This window comes from Suillus clintonianus, assembly GCF_016758775.1.
Source record: "Suillus clintonianus strain FC179 chromosome Unknown DEU56scaffold_6, whole genome shotgun sequence".
In the NCBI taxonomy this organism is placed as follows: Eukaryota; Fungi; Basidiomycota; class Agaricomycetes; order Boletales; family Suillaceae; genus Suillus; species Suillus clintonianus.
This window is the reverse complement of record NW_024539230.1, coordinates 543,212-556,598: the sequence shown is the minus strand read 5'-3', so window position 1 is coordinate 556,598 and position 13,387 is coordinate 543,212. Positions and strand designations below refer to the sequence as shown.

Below are 13,387 nucleotides of genomic sequence, written 5' to 3'. Positions count from 1 at the left end.
CCTCTCAAACCCCGCTCACTTACTAAGTCTCGAGTGCATAGTGGACTTGCAAATCGAGTGGCCAACCCATGGCACTGCAGTGGTGGAGTATTTTAAGTTTCCAGGGTTTTGGTGATATCTTATCAATTCTCAGGAGAACTGGGGACAATTCACGCCCGATGATTTCTTGGGCGTACGCTAATCAAATCTGCGAGTCTCATGTCTGACCCACCTTATGGGGATAGACACTGTGCGAAGGTTTGCTCCGTACATCTTGTGATAAGCCATTGAGCCTCATTGAGCGTGTGGAACTTATCTGACTAGATGACCGGGGTAGCTAAGGCTAGCTCCTGGGATCATTAGAAGTTTGGTTTGGGGCCCTTAGCAGTCTTCCTGTAATAAGGAACTGTCACGTAAGGGAAGGCTTCAACAAGTAAAGCTTTCAGTCGCTCTCCTGTGGAAGAAATATAAAGGCTTGCAAAGTATTTGCCCACCCTATCAAGTTTCCATCACCTTATTTCACCCTTCCGCAAGCCCCCCCTACAAATACAACAATGGCCAACAAGGCAAAACTTGAGGCGCTCCTAACCCTGATTAACACATCTGCACGAGATGCCATCGCATTGTATGAGCAGTATGGTGACGTACCCGCCATCGACCAGATGGAGCCCCATCCATTGGACAATGCGGTCGACCAAGTAGCTTTGAAGAGCGCTGTCCGTATCCTTGAAGGTGCTTGTGCTCAGATATGCACGACACTTGCTCCACCTGCCCACACTGCAATTAACGTGAGATCTTGAATAGTAGAATGTACTACTTTCGCTAATCAAATTGCACATAGCTTGTCCAAGTGTATGATTATGCTTGCGTGCGAGTAGCTGCTCGGGAAAACATTACCGATATTCTGTTGGAGTACCCCAAGGGTATTCACATCAGCGAGCTCTCCAAAAAAATCAACATCGAACCGAAGAAACTGGCCAGGATAATGCGTCTCCTAGCCACAAGAGGTTGCTACAGTGAAGGTAAGGAGCCATTTGTTGACTGGTCCTATGTTGTTCTCAGAATCCACCAGTTGACATGGACGTTTTTGCCAACAACCGTCTATCTCTGATCCTGCGCGCCGACAACCCTGTCAAATACATGATAATGCTACACGTGGACGCTGTTGCTAAGGGAGCATCGGTTTTCTATGAGACGCTCAAAGACCCGAAGATTGCGTACTCGTATGAACCAACGATTGCGCCTACAATGTACGCCATCAACAAAAATGGCACTGAAGGAACGTTCTTCGACTGGATGGCGCGTCATGTATGTTTTAAAATGTTTCTCATCATTAAGCCTTACTCATAATTTACTCATAGGACGGTCAACGCGAGGTACGGATGTTGGTCCCTTCGTGCGGCCATTTCTGACATCTTTAGTAGAACTATCATACCTCCATGAGAGGTCTGAACGGCATTATGGGCTCCCTTGCTGTCCTGACTCGTAAGTGTTCGAACACGCAAAGACGAAGGGAATTCGTGCTCATTAAATAATAGAGTTCCCATTCGAAAAGTTCTCAACCGTTGTTGATGTTGGAGGAGGTATCGGCGCATTTTCGCTGCCATTGGCTAAAATGCACAAAAACGTAAAAATCACAATCCATGATCTTCCGGAAGCATTGGTCCAGGCGAGAGACGTAAGTCATCAAGTATTTATATTTTTCACCAAACTGACAGAGTTTAGATCTGGGCGAGAGAATGCCCTGAAGCCTTGGCAGAAAAAAGAGTCGAGTTCGAGGATTTGAACTTCTTCGAACAAGTGCCCGTGAAAGGCAAGGACATCTACTATGTGAGCGCCAAACCCTGTAGACGGGCGACCTGCCAACTTAACTGTGACCACAGCTCAGAAATATCATCCACGACTGGCCTGACCACGAATCCGCGCTCATTCTTTCAAACCTTCGTAAGGCGCTCGGCCCAAACAGCCGCGTCCTCATCCGTATGTCATATATAGTATAATCTGTCGTCCCGCGATCTGACAAATTATAGATGACTATGTGCTCCGCCAGCTCAGCCGCAAGCAGGCAGAAGTAGAGGCTTCACAGCTGGGAGTTGTCGTGGTATGTTATGCTCGCTGATCTACATCCATCTTTGTTCATCCCCGCACCTAGGCTCCTGAACCTCTTCTTGCAAACTTTGGTGTTGGAAACATGCGTTCGTACCAGCAAGACATGACCATGTTGCTCGTACACAACGCAAAGGAGCGAACATTGCAAGACTGCCTCACACTCGCGTAAGTAACGTTCAATTGCTGCCTTGGCTTCATCTGATTGGTTCGGAATAGCACTGCCGCTGGTCTGAAACTGGAGAAGGTCTGGGACCTTGCTGAAGCATGCGTTTTGGAGTATTCTGCCGCATAATGTTCCACGAGCTAATTAGCATTTGGCTGATGTGTTCATCCACTAAGCATGGAGAAGGTCTGGGACCTTACTGAGGCATGCATGTTGGAGTATTCCGCTGGGCAGTGTTGAAACCTTTGGCTTATGTGTTCATCCACATTAGCAATAATTGCATATGCTTCAATCCATCTTGAGATTTGCGGGTTTGGCGATAAGCCTGGGATCTAATTATCGACATGTGTATCAGATAAATAGACTTTTGGCAAGTTTCCAGACGTGATATAATCACTGTGTGATAGTCCACAGCTTCTCAACAAGCTTCCACACCTTGAGAACACCAGTACCAATGCTAAAGGAAATCACAGTGCCATTAGCAATAATAAACACAAGTCGTGAGAATACCTACTTTACATCCTCTACTTGGGTGAGCGGTACCCACTGAGCATTCAATGTCTCTGTAATTGTATTAACCTCCACCTCGGATACCTCGGACACTTTTCGTTTTCCCTTTCCCTTGGGGGTTTTGGCGCGATTACCATTTTCCCTGGCGGCCTGATCTGGGGAAATAGCTGGACGAAGTTGTGGAAGCTCGTCTCCTTCCAATAATACCCACTGAACACGATAGGTCTTCTTAATGTGCGAAAATACATGAACAACATCACCCGCGGACGTCACTTGTGTTACTTTTGGAACCTGATAAGACGAGTTAGAGTTCGGTAACTCCTTCGAGTGCACTTTTTTGCTGTGCGAGGATGGTGGATGCATGAGAAGTCCTTGGAGAAGTGTGTAAGGTGCCTCGGCCATACTGGATGCAGAAGCGTCTGCGCCTGATAGATTGGCTAGTGTAGGAAATTCGTGTAAACCAGCTAAAAGTCCTGTATCCACAGAGTCAGGAGGTATATCTCTAGCTAGGCGTTTACTCACCCCCTTGGGGTCGGCGGACCAGTAGAAACCAGCGATCTCGATTGTTCCTGCTTCGCCACTCTATGACATTCACAGAATCAAGTTCTTCTCTGGGCTTTTTGCGTTCAGCTTTCATTGGATATATAGTCACAGATCCATTGTCCTCATCGGATGGTATAGGGTCACAAACCAAGCAGAGTTCCTCAACATCAGCTTCTACGGTACTTGGATGTGATGCCTGTCAAATGGATTCATTAGAAGGCGGCGATCAGGGCTTCTTGAACTAACATTAGGTTGCGTCCTCTGATATGCCTTACACCATAGACGCAGGGGGCAATCCGAACACACAGGATCTCGAACTGCACAGATAGTACTTCCCAGTTCTATCAAAGCTTGATTTATGTCACCAGGGCGCTTTGACTGTTTTATGAATGATTCAGCGCCTGCCCATAGGACATCTAGGGTTCGTTTAGATTTGGGCTGTGCATGCAGCGCTGTGAAACGACTGAGAAGTCGATGTACATTGCCATCAAGCTAGGGACCAATGAGACACTTCATTGCGGTGATTTTAGCGAAAATAACCTACCACAGGTACACACTGATTATACGCAATAGAAGATATTGCGCCTGCGCTGTATCTACCTACGCCCGGTATCTCTGCCTCCATATCTTTTGCATTGTCAGGTAAGCGGCCATGTAATTCTTTGACGGTTTTCTGGGCACCACCTAGCAACCGTGCTGCACGTGAGTAGTAGCCTAACCCCTTCCACAAGGAGTTGACGGTCTCGATATCAGAAGCTGCAAGGTCACGGATGGTAGGGAATCTAGATGAATTAGGTCAGACGATCCAGAAATATGAGTGCGGCGACGTACTTCGCTATCCATTTATTATAATACGGTATCACGGTCGCGACTTGAGTTTGCTGTAGCATGATTTCCGAGATCCAGACCTAAGAATCTGCCTTAGTCAACTCTGAGCAGCTTTTTCGAGTCGAAGTTAAATGATTACCTCGTATGCTCTTTGTGCACGTCCCTCGACGTCGAGCGAGGGGTCAAACTTCTTGCGCCAAGGCATTTTTCGAGCGTCGTGGACTCTGTCATACCACTCCAGGAGCGCGATTCGCATCGGCTCAACAGCGCTTATGACGTGCATGGACACTGGATGACCCGAATTATTGTTGACTACAGTGCAGCCATCATCGTCGTGACCCTTCTTACGCGTCGTACGCGGTGCTTGACGCGTCTTCCTAGTCTTCTTTGTCACTTCAGCGCGCGGTGTTTCGTTGTAGGAACTGTCGGAGTTGTCAGCATAATCTTCCCCCGATTCAGAGGCTGGACGTTGTGCGCGTTTTCGTTTAGGCATCTGCAATATTGTGGTGGATAGTAGATACGCTAACATATGTAGCCCGACTCCAGTTAGTCACTCAGCCTGAATCAGTCCATTTCAAACTCAGACTGCTTAACGTAAGACTAGGAGGATGCAGGTCGGGAAGCACAACTACGAAGACTAGTTATCTCCGCGACTCTGACAGGTATTGATCCAAATATTGGTAAACCAAAAAGTATGGGAGATGAAATTGATAGGTCCCATTATCGAGCAAAGAGGGTGAAGCCAAGTAAGAATAATTGTACACTCCTTATTATTTAGACTTCTTAAATCAGCCGCGTCTGTCCGCCAGGAAGAGCACTGCGCCGCCTTCGTGCACGCTCTAGCGGTGGTAGGTCATCTTCGTCTTTGGAAGACCTGAAGCTTGTATCTGCGTCTTGTGCTGAGTGAGGGACGCCGCGCGTAAGTGACAACGAACAAAGGAAATGCCGAAGAAATATACCCGGTGAGCCACTGCCATTATCTGGTTGTCGCTGTCCCTCATTCTCATCGGCTTCCGATGAGGGGTTGGCCGGCATGAAGTTTGACCCAGCACTAGTTGACATATGCTTCGGAAGCATAGAACGTCGCCTCTGAGAGATAGAACAACATGAGAACATGAAGCGCGACGCCAGACTCTGCATACCTTGTTGGTGCCCGCGATGTTGACTAGCTCTATATCAACTTTGAACTTCGCCTCATCCACCCTGGATCTTTGCTCAACGCACTCCACCACCCATGCAATCCCAACGACCAGTGGTTTGGGGTCATTCAGAAGTCTAACACATGGTCAATGAGGTTGTAGATGATGTTGTTCAGAAACTGACCTGTATCGCGTCAGCGTGTTCGTTGAACCATTCTTATACACAATGTGCGTACAGCTTTGCCCAACACGCGCAAGTATCTGGAGGGAGGAAATCATTGAATAACAAGCGAGTGGCACCATCTTGTGTCACTTACTCTGGCGCCGAGCCCTCTTAACATGTCGACGAACAGACTCCCCGCATCATCACCGTCATCCGTCCGCACGTCCACAAATATTGCGCACTTCTTTAACACTTTCAACACGCTCTTACCTGCGCTTCCACCTTCCACGGGACTAGCAGCGGCGTCATTCTTGGAGGATGCGTTCTGTTGCGATGCTGCGACATCCGTACCTTCGTTAGGCTTGCCTTTGTCCTTCGCGTTCGTAGCAAATTCGGAGCCTGAACCTGATGCGCCATGATACGTACTACTCGATGACCGAAGCCCTGTGCGCGTGCCCGCTGCGATTATCTTCGGCGGAGTTTTTGGGAGAACAGAGAGTGATCGCGATAAAGCATGCAATGCGCTTGATGCACGATGCGAATCCCATCCCTCGCGCTGCTTGCCTTTATCGGCCGAGCCTCCAAAGTCTTCAATGACAAGGTCGGCCTCCTTATTCTGTTCTTCGGAAGTTCTACTGCCAGACGGTATGGATGGGGTTGCCACATCGGGTTGCTTCCCCTGCCCGGGATCATCTTCCGCACCCCAAAGATTCGCAGTCGTATTGGCAACATGATTGTTGTCGAAGATACCTCCGCCTCCACCTTTCACTGGACTAGCCATGACACTTGGTAAACTTGTCTTTCGACTGGCCTTCATGGATGGCTTCACTAGACCTGGACCAAAGATACCGGTTGTCATACGTCCAAGTACTCCGCTCTTATCTTTCATCCGCCCCACGATGTTGACTCGGCTAGGACCAGAAATTGTAGCATGACGTTTTAGCGAAGATGCCGTCGGTCTTGCAAAGGTCCCTGATGAGCCAATAAGAGCACTGTCGTCCTTGACCACTGAACGATCTGCTCTTGTGTGTTCGTCTTTGTCTGAATTAACATTGAAGCCCAAACTTGTATTCGGCCGACTCGGCGGAGGCATGGCAAGCTTCTCCAAAGCTGTTGACAGTGTGAATAGCGAAGACTTGGGTTTTGATGAACTAAAAATGCTGGAACCGCCGATAAATGGCCTTTTCACTGGGGAGGTTCCCGCACGTTGCTTAATTGGGGACGCCGGAAGTGGAATCTTAGAGGGAGATGGAGGTGGCTTTTGCACAGATGGCGATGGTTCAGTCATAGACAATGAAGGTGTAGGTTTAGCCTTCATGAAAGAGGCGAGCGATGTCTGTTTAAACTTGGCAGGGTCTGGGAGACCTTTGACCGATGACTTGTCGAGATTTGGAACTAGAAATGTAATTGTCAAAAAGGATATGAGAATGATGCGCTCCACTGTACCCTTGAAATTTGAGGCCTGAGATGATGATGTCCCACTGTCAGGTTCATCGCCTGTACTCAACGAGGTGTTTACGGTTCTGTCTTTGTGTTGTGCGTGACCTTCATCCAGGCCTTCAGGCCTCTTCTCTTTCATTGAAACGCTGCGTGTCATGCGGCGAGGGCCAGAAGGTGGAAGTATGGCCTTCTTGCCTTTTGATAGGTTTGCGATGGGCTTTGAGCGCGCTGCATGCGAACTCCCGATAGTTGCTGAGCGCCCCCGTTTTACTGGTACAGGAGGGGGAGGCATGATCGACGAAGCGGACATGGACAGACGCGGGAGACGAGAGGGAGCGGCTGAAGAGGTAGAGGATCCTGCAACATGTAGCGACGGAGTGTCATCGGCAACATCTTGAGATTGCTTGACTTTCTTCTATCAAACCGGCATGTTAGTTTTATGTAAAGTGTTTGGCACACCATGTTAAGCACACCTCAGCAGCAGCACCGAAAAGACTTTGTATGGCGGGACGGCGACCTATGGATGAAGCAGGCGGAAGAGGCGTAAGAGGGGAAAGAGACATATGCGGAGGATATCCGGCCAGATTTCGTGGTGTCGCAGACTCAACATGAACCGTCGGAATGGTTGTATCAGGAAGCTTGAAGTCAATTTTCGGTACATTTGTGAAGTGGGACATAGCGGACGCAATGTCGACGTCCATTGCATGCCCTGTGCCGCGAGCACCCTCATCAGTGGTAGAGAGTGGTGTGAGCGGAGAGGTCTGGGCTGCCTCTGTGGGTGGAGGGACAGGCGTGATCCTCAGTTGATTGAGCACCTTCCTAGGCGAACGCATCGGAGAAAGGGTTCGAAGGTCGAGTTCTGGAACATGGTCTGTAGGCAGCGGAACAGAGCGTGCACGCTCAGCAAAAACGAAGGCTAGTTTAACTTTGCCGTTCGTAGGATGACATGCCGATTCAGTGGCAGCGCGGACAAACGATTTTGCTAATTTCTTGGGGGATCGTGATGTCAATTCCCGGTTCTCTACAGAGTGACCCATTGACAGAAAGTTCAACGCTGGTAATGGATCGATTTTGACGCGCTTCGGTTCGCGATAATTGGTAGGACTGAGCAGGTCTTCAGGACATGTATCGGACGACCGTTTGTTCTTCTTCGACGACAAAAGTATCTCGTCATTCTCGTTCTTATCTTCCTCCTCTTCAACATCCATCTCTTCCACTTCCTCTTTGTGTTCGTTGGTTTCTAAATATAGCTGGTTCCTCGACGTGACTCTAGCGTGCTTGAGAGGGGAGCGCGCGAGGGGTAGCCTCAGGACATGATCAGGTACGGCTAGTTGGGATCGCGTTCTCTTGGAGATTTCGACAGACATGTACGTGCCACTGTAGAGTGAAGTCGCACACTTGCCGTCTAATGCGATGGAATGAAACGCTGTAGGCGTCAGTGCCGCGTCACGGATGCTTGTCCGTTGATGGTTAGACGGTTTGAGCCTTGAGGTTCACACCAGTACTCTGACAGGTAACGTGTCGAACCACGTGACCATTTTGGAAGATCCCGGCCACGCCGTGGTGGCGGTCAAGCGTTCACTATTCAGTGTTTCATGGCAATATCCACAGTTCATGGGGTGTCCGTGTCAAGTTGCAATTGTCTGATTTTTTCCTCCTCCGCGATATTCTAGTCAAAAAAAATGTTTGGTGAGATGTGGTTATTCACATCCACTTACTCCTCGATAATGCCGGGGCTGCCGTTGTCACCCGTCGCTTCAAGTGAATCGAGTCATCATGTCGGACGCTGTCGGACCGTTGAAGCTGAGCCTCACTAATACCAAAGACGGCCAACTGCTCAGCTTCAACTTCAATTCATACTTCCCAGAATACGCGCAACGCCGTGCATTAATAATTTACAGTTCTGCATACTCCTCAGGCCTCATCGCCCCCGGGCACATGCACATGTGACGAATTCGGAGCTTGCGCCATGCGCAGTGAGATGAGGTCATACTCGGTCATGCTCGGTCATGCTAGTAAGGTTGTTTGCGCCCATCCTAGACTACTCATCCAGACTTGTGGTTTTAGAATGGAATACTGCGTATGTGATCCGAACTATGGCTCACGAACTCAATTCGAGCCACTGCAACTTTATTTGATCTGTTTACTCATCACAGATGACGTGCTTCTCATACTACAACGGTTCTTTCAGTCGCCGCCCTCCTCGTGACTGGATGTTTAACTCCATACGCCGAGAAATTTCTCAAGGTGACTGGTGGTGGTATGCTAACCCTGCTCCGTCAGTGACACATAATTTTATCATTGGCGCGATTTAATGCTCCCTGCACTGTCTGTATAGCATGCAGCATATGACTCGTGCGTGTGTTTACCCAAGTTAAGTCTCTCCTATAAGTCTTCCTATCAGATCTCGATCCACGAGTACCGCTGCTCTGGCGCCTTCTGAACTTTTATTTACCTTCTTCCTGGCAGAATCGGACGAATAAGTATGTTTTTTCTTGGCCATCTGCACAGGAGTCTCTCAGGCCCCGCAACATGCCATGAAGTTCGACATCAATCAATTGTTCACGACTCACGAGTCATCTCGTGGGCAGCTTCTGGAACTACGGTCATGTCTAGGTAGGTTATTTACAATCATTTTATCCTGTGTCTACCAATTTCTTGTGTGTTTATTGTGTGTTTATTGTATAGCTTGTCGCCTCGGTCCTTCAAATTTAGAGGATTTGACTGCACGCATGCCTGGCTATGCCTGCCGCCATAACCCACTTACACATGCATGATGACTTAATCATTCCACGGGGAAACTGTCACTAAATAGACTTGTTTGGAATTATCATCCCAGCAACATAAAGAGAATTGATCAATGTGAACGTTGCTTTCATTGTTGTCGCTGATAAGGCTTCTCTGCATCGTACCTGGTTGCGATGCGAGAACATTACAGGGCTTCTCAGACTCTCGCGTTCTTCCGCATCATTGCTAGCTTTGGCTTCTGTCGATGCTGTAGCCAAGCTCATCACCCCAGATTATCCCTGACGGCCACTGCGCAGCGTAATTTGCTACTTGTTTTGGCTAGAATCGGGCAAACATCGAGATTTCCATTGCAAAACAGCGCCGACGCCTCGCCCCAGCGTCTCCGACGGTTGCTTACCCTTAACTGAATACTTATACAGATGCTATGTCGAGGGTCGTTCATCCGCCAAAACTATCCCCATTTACATCACCTGATAGAGCGATTAATTAACCTTCCTTCTTCAGATTGTTGGATCCAGTGATTTAGCTTGCTTGGTGTAGGCCCTGCGCTGATACTGAAGCTTGGATGAAAGTATTTCATCAAGAGTGAATTCAATTTAAATATCAAGCCCCCTACCTGCATGCAACCCGCGGCTCTAGTTGAACCAGCCGGTTCGCGTTTTATTTTACGCGTATTGGCAATATCAAGAGCACAATTCAATAGCGCTGATCCTAGACCCTATCAATGAGATTGAAGCTTTGAAGATGATTCGAAACTCATGTGTATTCAATAAATTGCTAGTGTTTGTAAGCAATTGGCGTCGTGAAGAGTCACGTACGAGTTGCCTTTTTCGTCACCCCCAGGTCCGCAGTGTCACATCATGGACTTATTATGGGCGTTCATGGCCTTACCACCTATCTGCGAGAGAATCAACGAATCCTCGCCAAAGCCATCGAATTCCCCTCGAGCTCTAACGACGTGACGTCGATTGTGGTTGATGGTTGGTCGTGAGTATAAAGATGTTGTCGATGGCTTAGTGATGACAGCGATTATGCTACGCCCTTCAGGTTCATCTATGAGCTTTATGAAGAGTCTAAATTACCTTGGGTGTATGGTGGCGAGTACCAATCGTTTGCTGGATGTGTCGAAGGTGTCGTGAAGGCATGGATGGCTGTGGGACTCAGGGTATATTTTGTCTTTGACGGTATGTTCACTTGCCTATTCGTCATCGCTCATCTAAACTCATCTAAGCTATCTTCTGAAAAGGTTCTGCCCCAGAGCTGAAGATTCCGACCCTCATCAGCCGCCTCAATCGCTCGATCGTCGAACGGAGCCTTCTTTTCTTCAGAACTTCCGAGATAGCACGCTCAACTCCCCGCTTTCTGCATGAAACGCGGATGATACCACCACTCGCATATCATGCATGTCTGCATGCACTCCGTGAAGTCGCCTCTTCAGCAGATACTCTGGAAGTGCATTTCGCAGATGAAGAAGGCGATCCTTATGCCGTCGAACTCGCCGGCAGGCTCGGGGCCTTTGTTGTCGGCAATGACTCGGATTTTGTCATTCTTAATTCTGGGAAATATGCAGGATATATCCAGCTCGATGACATGCTGTGGCCAGTGCCTAAATCCGTTGACGCAGGCTCTGGTGATGAAGGCAGCGAGTTCCGCACAGTGAGGAAAGCAAAGACAAAAAAGAAAAGCGCTGCTCAACAAGGGACTCGCAGGGGCCTAATACCCCCAGAGCATAGCACGGATCTTACTCTGTCAGTTTTGGTCTACACGCCGGCTGCCTTGGCATCCCACTTCAAGATTCCAATCACATTATTACCCTTGCTCGGCGCCCTGGTCGGAAATGATTTTTCCAACCAGTCTTCTACACAACGGAACGTGCAAAATTTATTTTTCGAGCGTCAGCTAACGTTATCGCAACGCATTGCCCGTGTCGGGTCCACGTTAAACGGAATACTCTCCCCTGCCACTCAGAAACGAAAAGCCAGCCATCAGGTTGGTTCAGTCATGGATTTGATTGACAGATCTGTGCATGCACTCTTAATCAGACCACCAAGCACCATGGCCTCTGGAGAAATAGATGGCATCGTTGACCGGATCGTTAACGCAGCATTGCAGTACGCGATTGACAAGTATGACGGAGATACGTTTGGGCCGGATGGTCTTTGGCCTAGCAAAATTTGTGCACTGCATCACGCCGAGACTTGCCGCCTGCCGGGACTCTTCTCCCGTGCGCTATTACTATCTACCGATGATGAAGCAATCGACGACGACTCAGCGGAGCATGACACTCAATTGCTCCAGCTCCATTCACTCTACATCTCTGCGTACCGGTCGGGTCACTTGCAACCAAAGCTCATGGATATCTTGAACACCGGCACTTTCTGGCCGAGGTTGTTTTTGGAGAACCCCGATGCGGAGAATGTTGCGCGGAGTATCGGCAGACCTATCCGAGAGTGGATCTATGCCATTCTGGAAGATGCCGTGGGGCTGCCGGAAGCTCCCGCGGAAACTGAGGTGGGGCAATCTGACACATCTCAGGTGGATGAGGAAGACGAGGATGAGCTCATTGACGTCATGGAGGAAGATTCTGAAGACGATGGGGCAGATCTCCTTGCCCCATTGCGTGGTGAGCTCCAAAAACTTCGTTTGTCAGATGAGGAGTCAGAGATTCCGGCGTCGACTACATCCCGATCCCGGTCGCACCTACCACCGCGGCCAAAATGTGTCATGGAATACGTTAGGCGTGGAACTCGCGTTGCCCCGGAAGGCGTGGTCGTGCCAGATCTTTCTAGGCTGTTGGTGTCGTCCGCGTTTCACGGAAATAATCAAGAAAATTTTACCCCCCTGCCACTCAGGTCCACATCGGAGCGGATGTCAGTCTTTCTGCATGCCCTCCGTAGCAGTACTGTTGCTCTGGAAGAATTACCGAGCGAACAACTCATGTGCGCCCTCGTTTTGCGATGGGTCGTGCAAATGATGCATCTACGGGCGCTGGGATCCACGAGTAAGGAACGGGAGAAAGAAAAATGGACTAGATCGGAGGCAGGCGCCTTCCTTGCATTTTACATGTCAGAAGGGCACGGTCTCGATTTTTGTACCACGCCTGCACTTGCTGGCTCGGAGCATAACGCCGGATCTGAAACCACACCAATCAGCAGTCGTAGCATTCAGCTTATGGCCCAGGTGCTCATGGCAATCGAGAGCATACATCATTTGTCCCAAGTTCTATCGGTATCAGAACGAGTTCCAGTCCGCGTCCATACGCTATCGGGGCAGACGTTCCATACGTTCCTGGCTCATAAGGGCTCGAACTGTCGAGTCACACTACCGGTTGGGCTATGGGATGCATGTACGGAGGGGTTAGGTGATGCCTTCGCAGAAGAACGTCCTGTCAAAGCCAAGAAATCGAAGATCAATGGGAAGCCCATTGAGCGAACGTCGGTGCAGAAAGCGGCGCGTGTTGGGACGGGCAGCCAGTTTGGACTGTTGGCTGATCTTCAAATGTAACTTACTTGTCGACCTCCTGTGTTGTTTGTTGGCATCGAAAAGAACTGAGATGAGCTGTAAGTTCTACAGACCAAGAGACTAGTTGGTAGTTGGCAGTGACCAGCAGTGACCTACCTGTGGTCTCCTGTGCTTGAGAGTTTAGCTGTACAATAACCTGTGTGTTCCATGATGCGTTTCTAATTGCGGAATTATGGCTATTAGCAAAAATAATTAATAATTTAGTAAGCACAGCATCCCCGCCCGCATTGCTTTTTTTCTGGC

General features: G+C 49.1%; 4 protein-coding genes across 4 annotated transcripts; 2 read left to right on the top strand and 2 right to left on the bottom strand.

Moving 5' to 3' along the window:
• Positions 1-533: 533 nt before the first annotated feature.
• DEU56DRAFT_907762 (O-methyltransferase-domain-containing protein) lies at positions 534-2,380 on the top strand (the record flags this gene model as incomplete). Its single annotated transcript, XM_041356934.1, has 11 exons — positions 534-767; positions 821-1,001; positions 1,052-1,287; positions 1,341-1,355; positions 1,404-1,464; positions 1,518-1,657; positions 1,705-1,809; positions 1,863-1,959; positions 2,010-2,080; positions 2,132-2,253; positions 2,305-2,380. The coding sequence occupies 11 exons, from the start codon at positions 534-536 to the stop codon at positions 2,378-2,380; spliced, it is 1,338 nt and encodes a 445-aa protein (XP_041213807.1).
• Positions 2,381-2,535: 155 nt separating this feature from the next.
• Positions 2,536-4,696, bottom strand: DEU56DRAFT_774645 (DNA glycosylase). Its single transcript, XM_041351629.1, has 7 exons — positions 4,272-4,696; positions 4,136-4,212; positions 3,849-4,086; positions 3,551-3,796; positions 3,284-3,500; positions 2,766-3,234; positions 2,536-2,708 (listed from the first exon to the last, which is right to left on the bottom strand). The coding sequence occupies exons 1-7, from the start codon at positions 4,659-4,661 to the stop codon at positions 2,645-2,647; spliced, it is 1,701 nt and encodes a 566-aa protein (XP_041213806.1). The 5' UTR covers positions 4,662-4,696; the 3' UTR covers positions 2,536-2,644.
• A 219-nt stretch (positions 4,697-4,915) lies between these two features.
• DEU56DRAFT_726850 (uncharacterized protein) lies at positions 4,916-6,293 on the bottom strand (the record flags this gene model as incomplete). The annotated part of the gene is made up of 5 exons (XM_041347943.1): positions 4,916-5,025; positions 5,104-5,221; positions 5,275-5,407; positions 5,456-5,532; positions 5,589-6,293. The coding sequence occupies 5 exons, from the start codon at positions 6,291-6,293 to the stop codon at positions 4,916-4,918; spliced, it is 1,143 nt and encodes a 380-aa protein (XP_041213805.1).
• A 3,968-nt stretch (positions 6,294-10,261) lies between these two features.
• DEU56DRAFT_480153 (uncharacterized protein) lies at positions 10,262-13,386 on the top strand. The gene is made up of 3 exons (XM_041346424.1): positions 10,262-10,609; positions 10,670-10,806; positions 10,869-13,386. The coding sequence occupies exons 1-3, from the start codon at positions 10,494-10,496 to the stop codon at positions 13,124-13,126; spliced, it is 2,511 nt and encodes an 836-aa protein (XP_041213804.1). The 5' UTR covers positions 10,262-10,493; the 3' UTR covers positions 13,127-13,386.
• The last annotated feature ends 1 nt before the right edge of the window (position 13,387 follows it).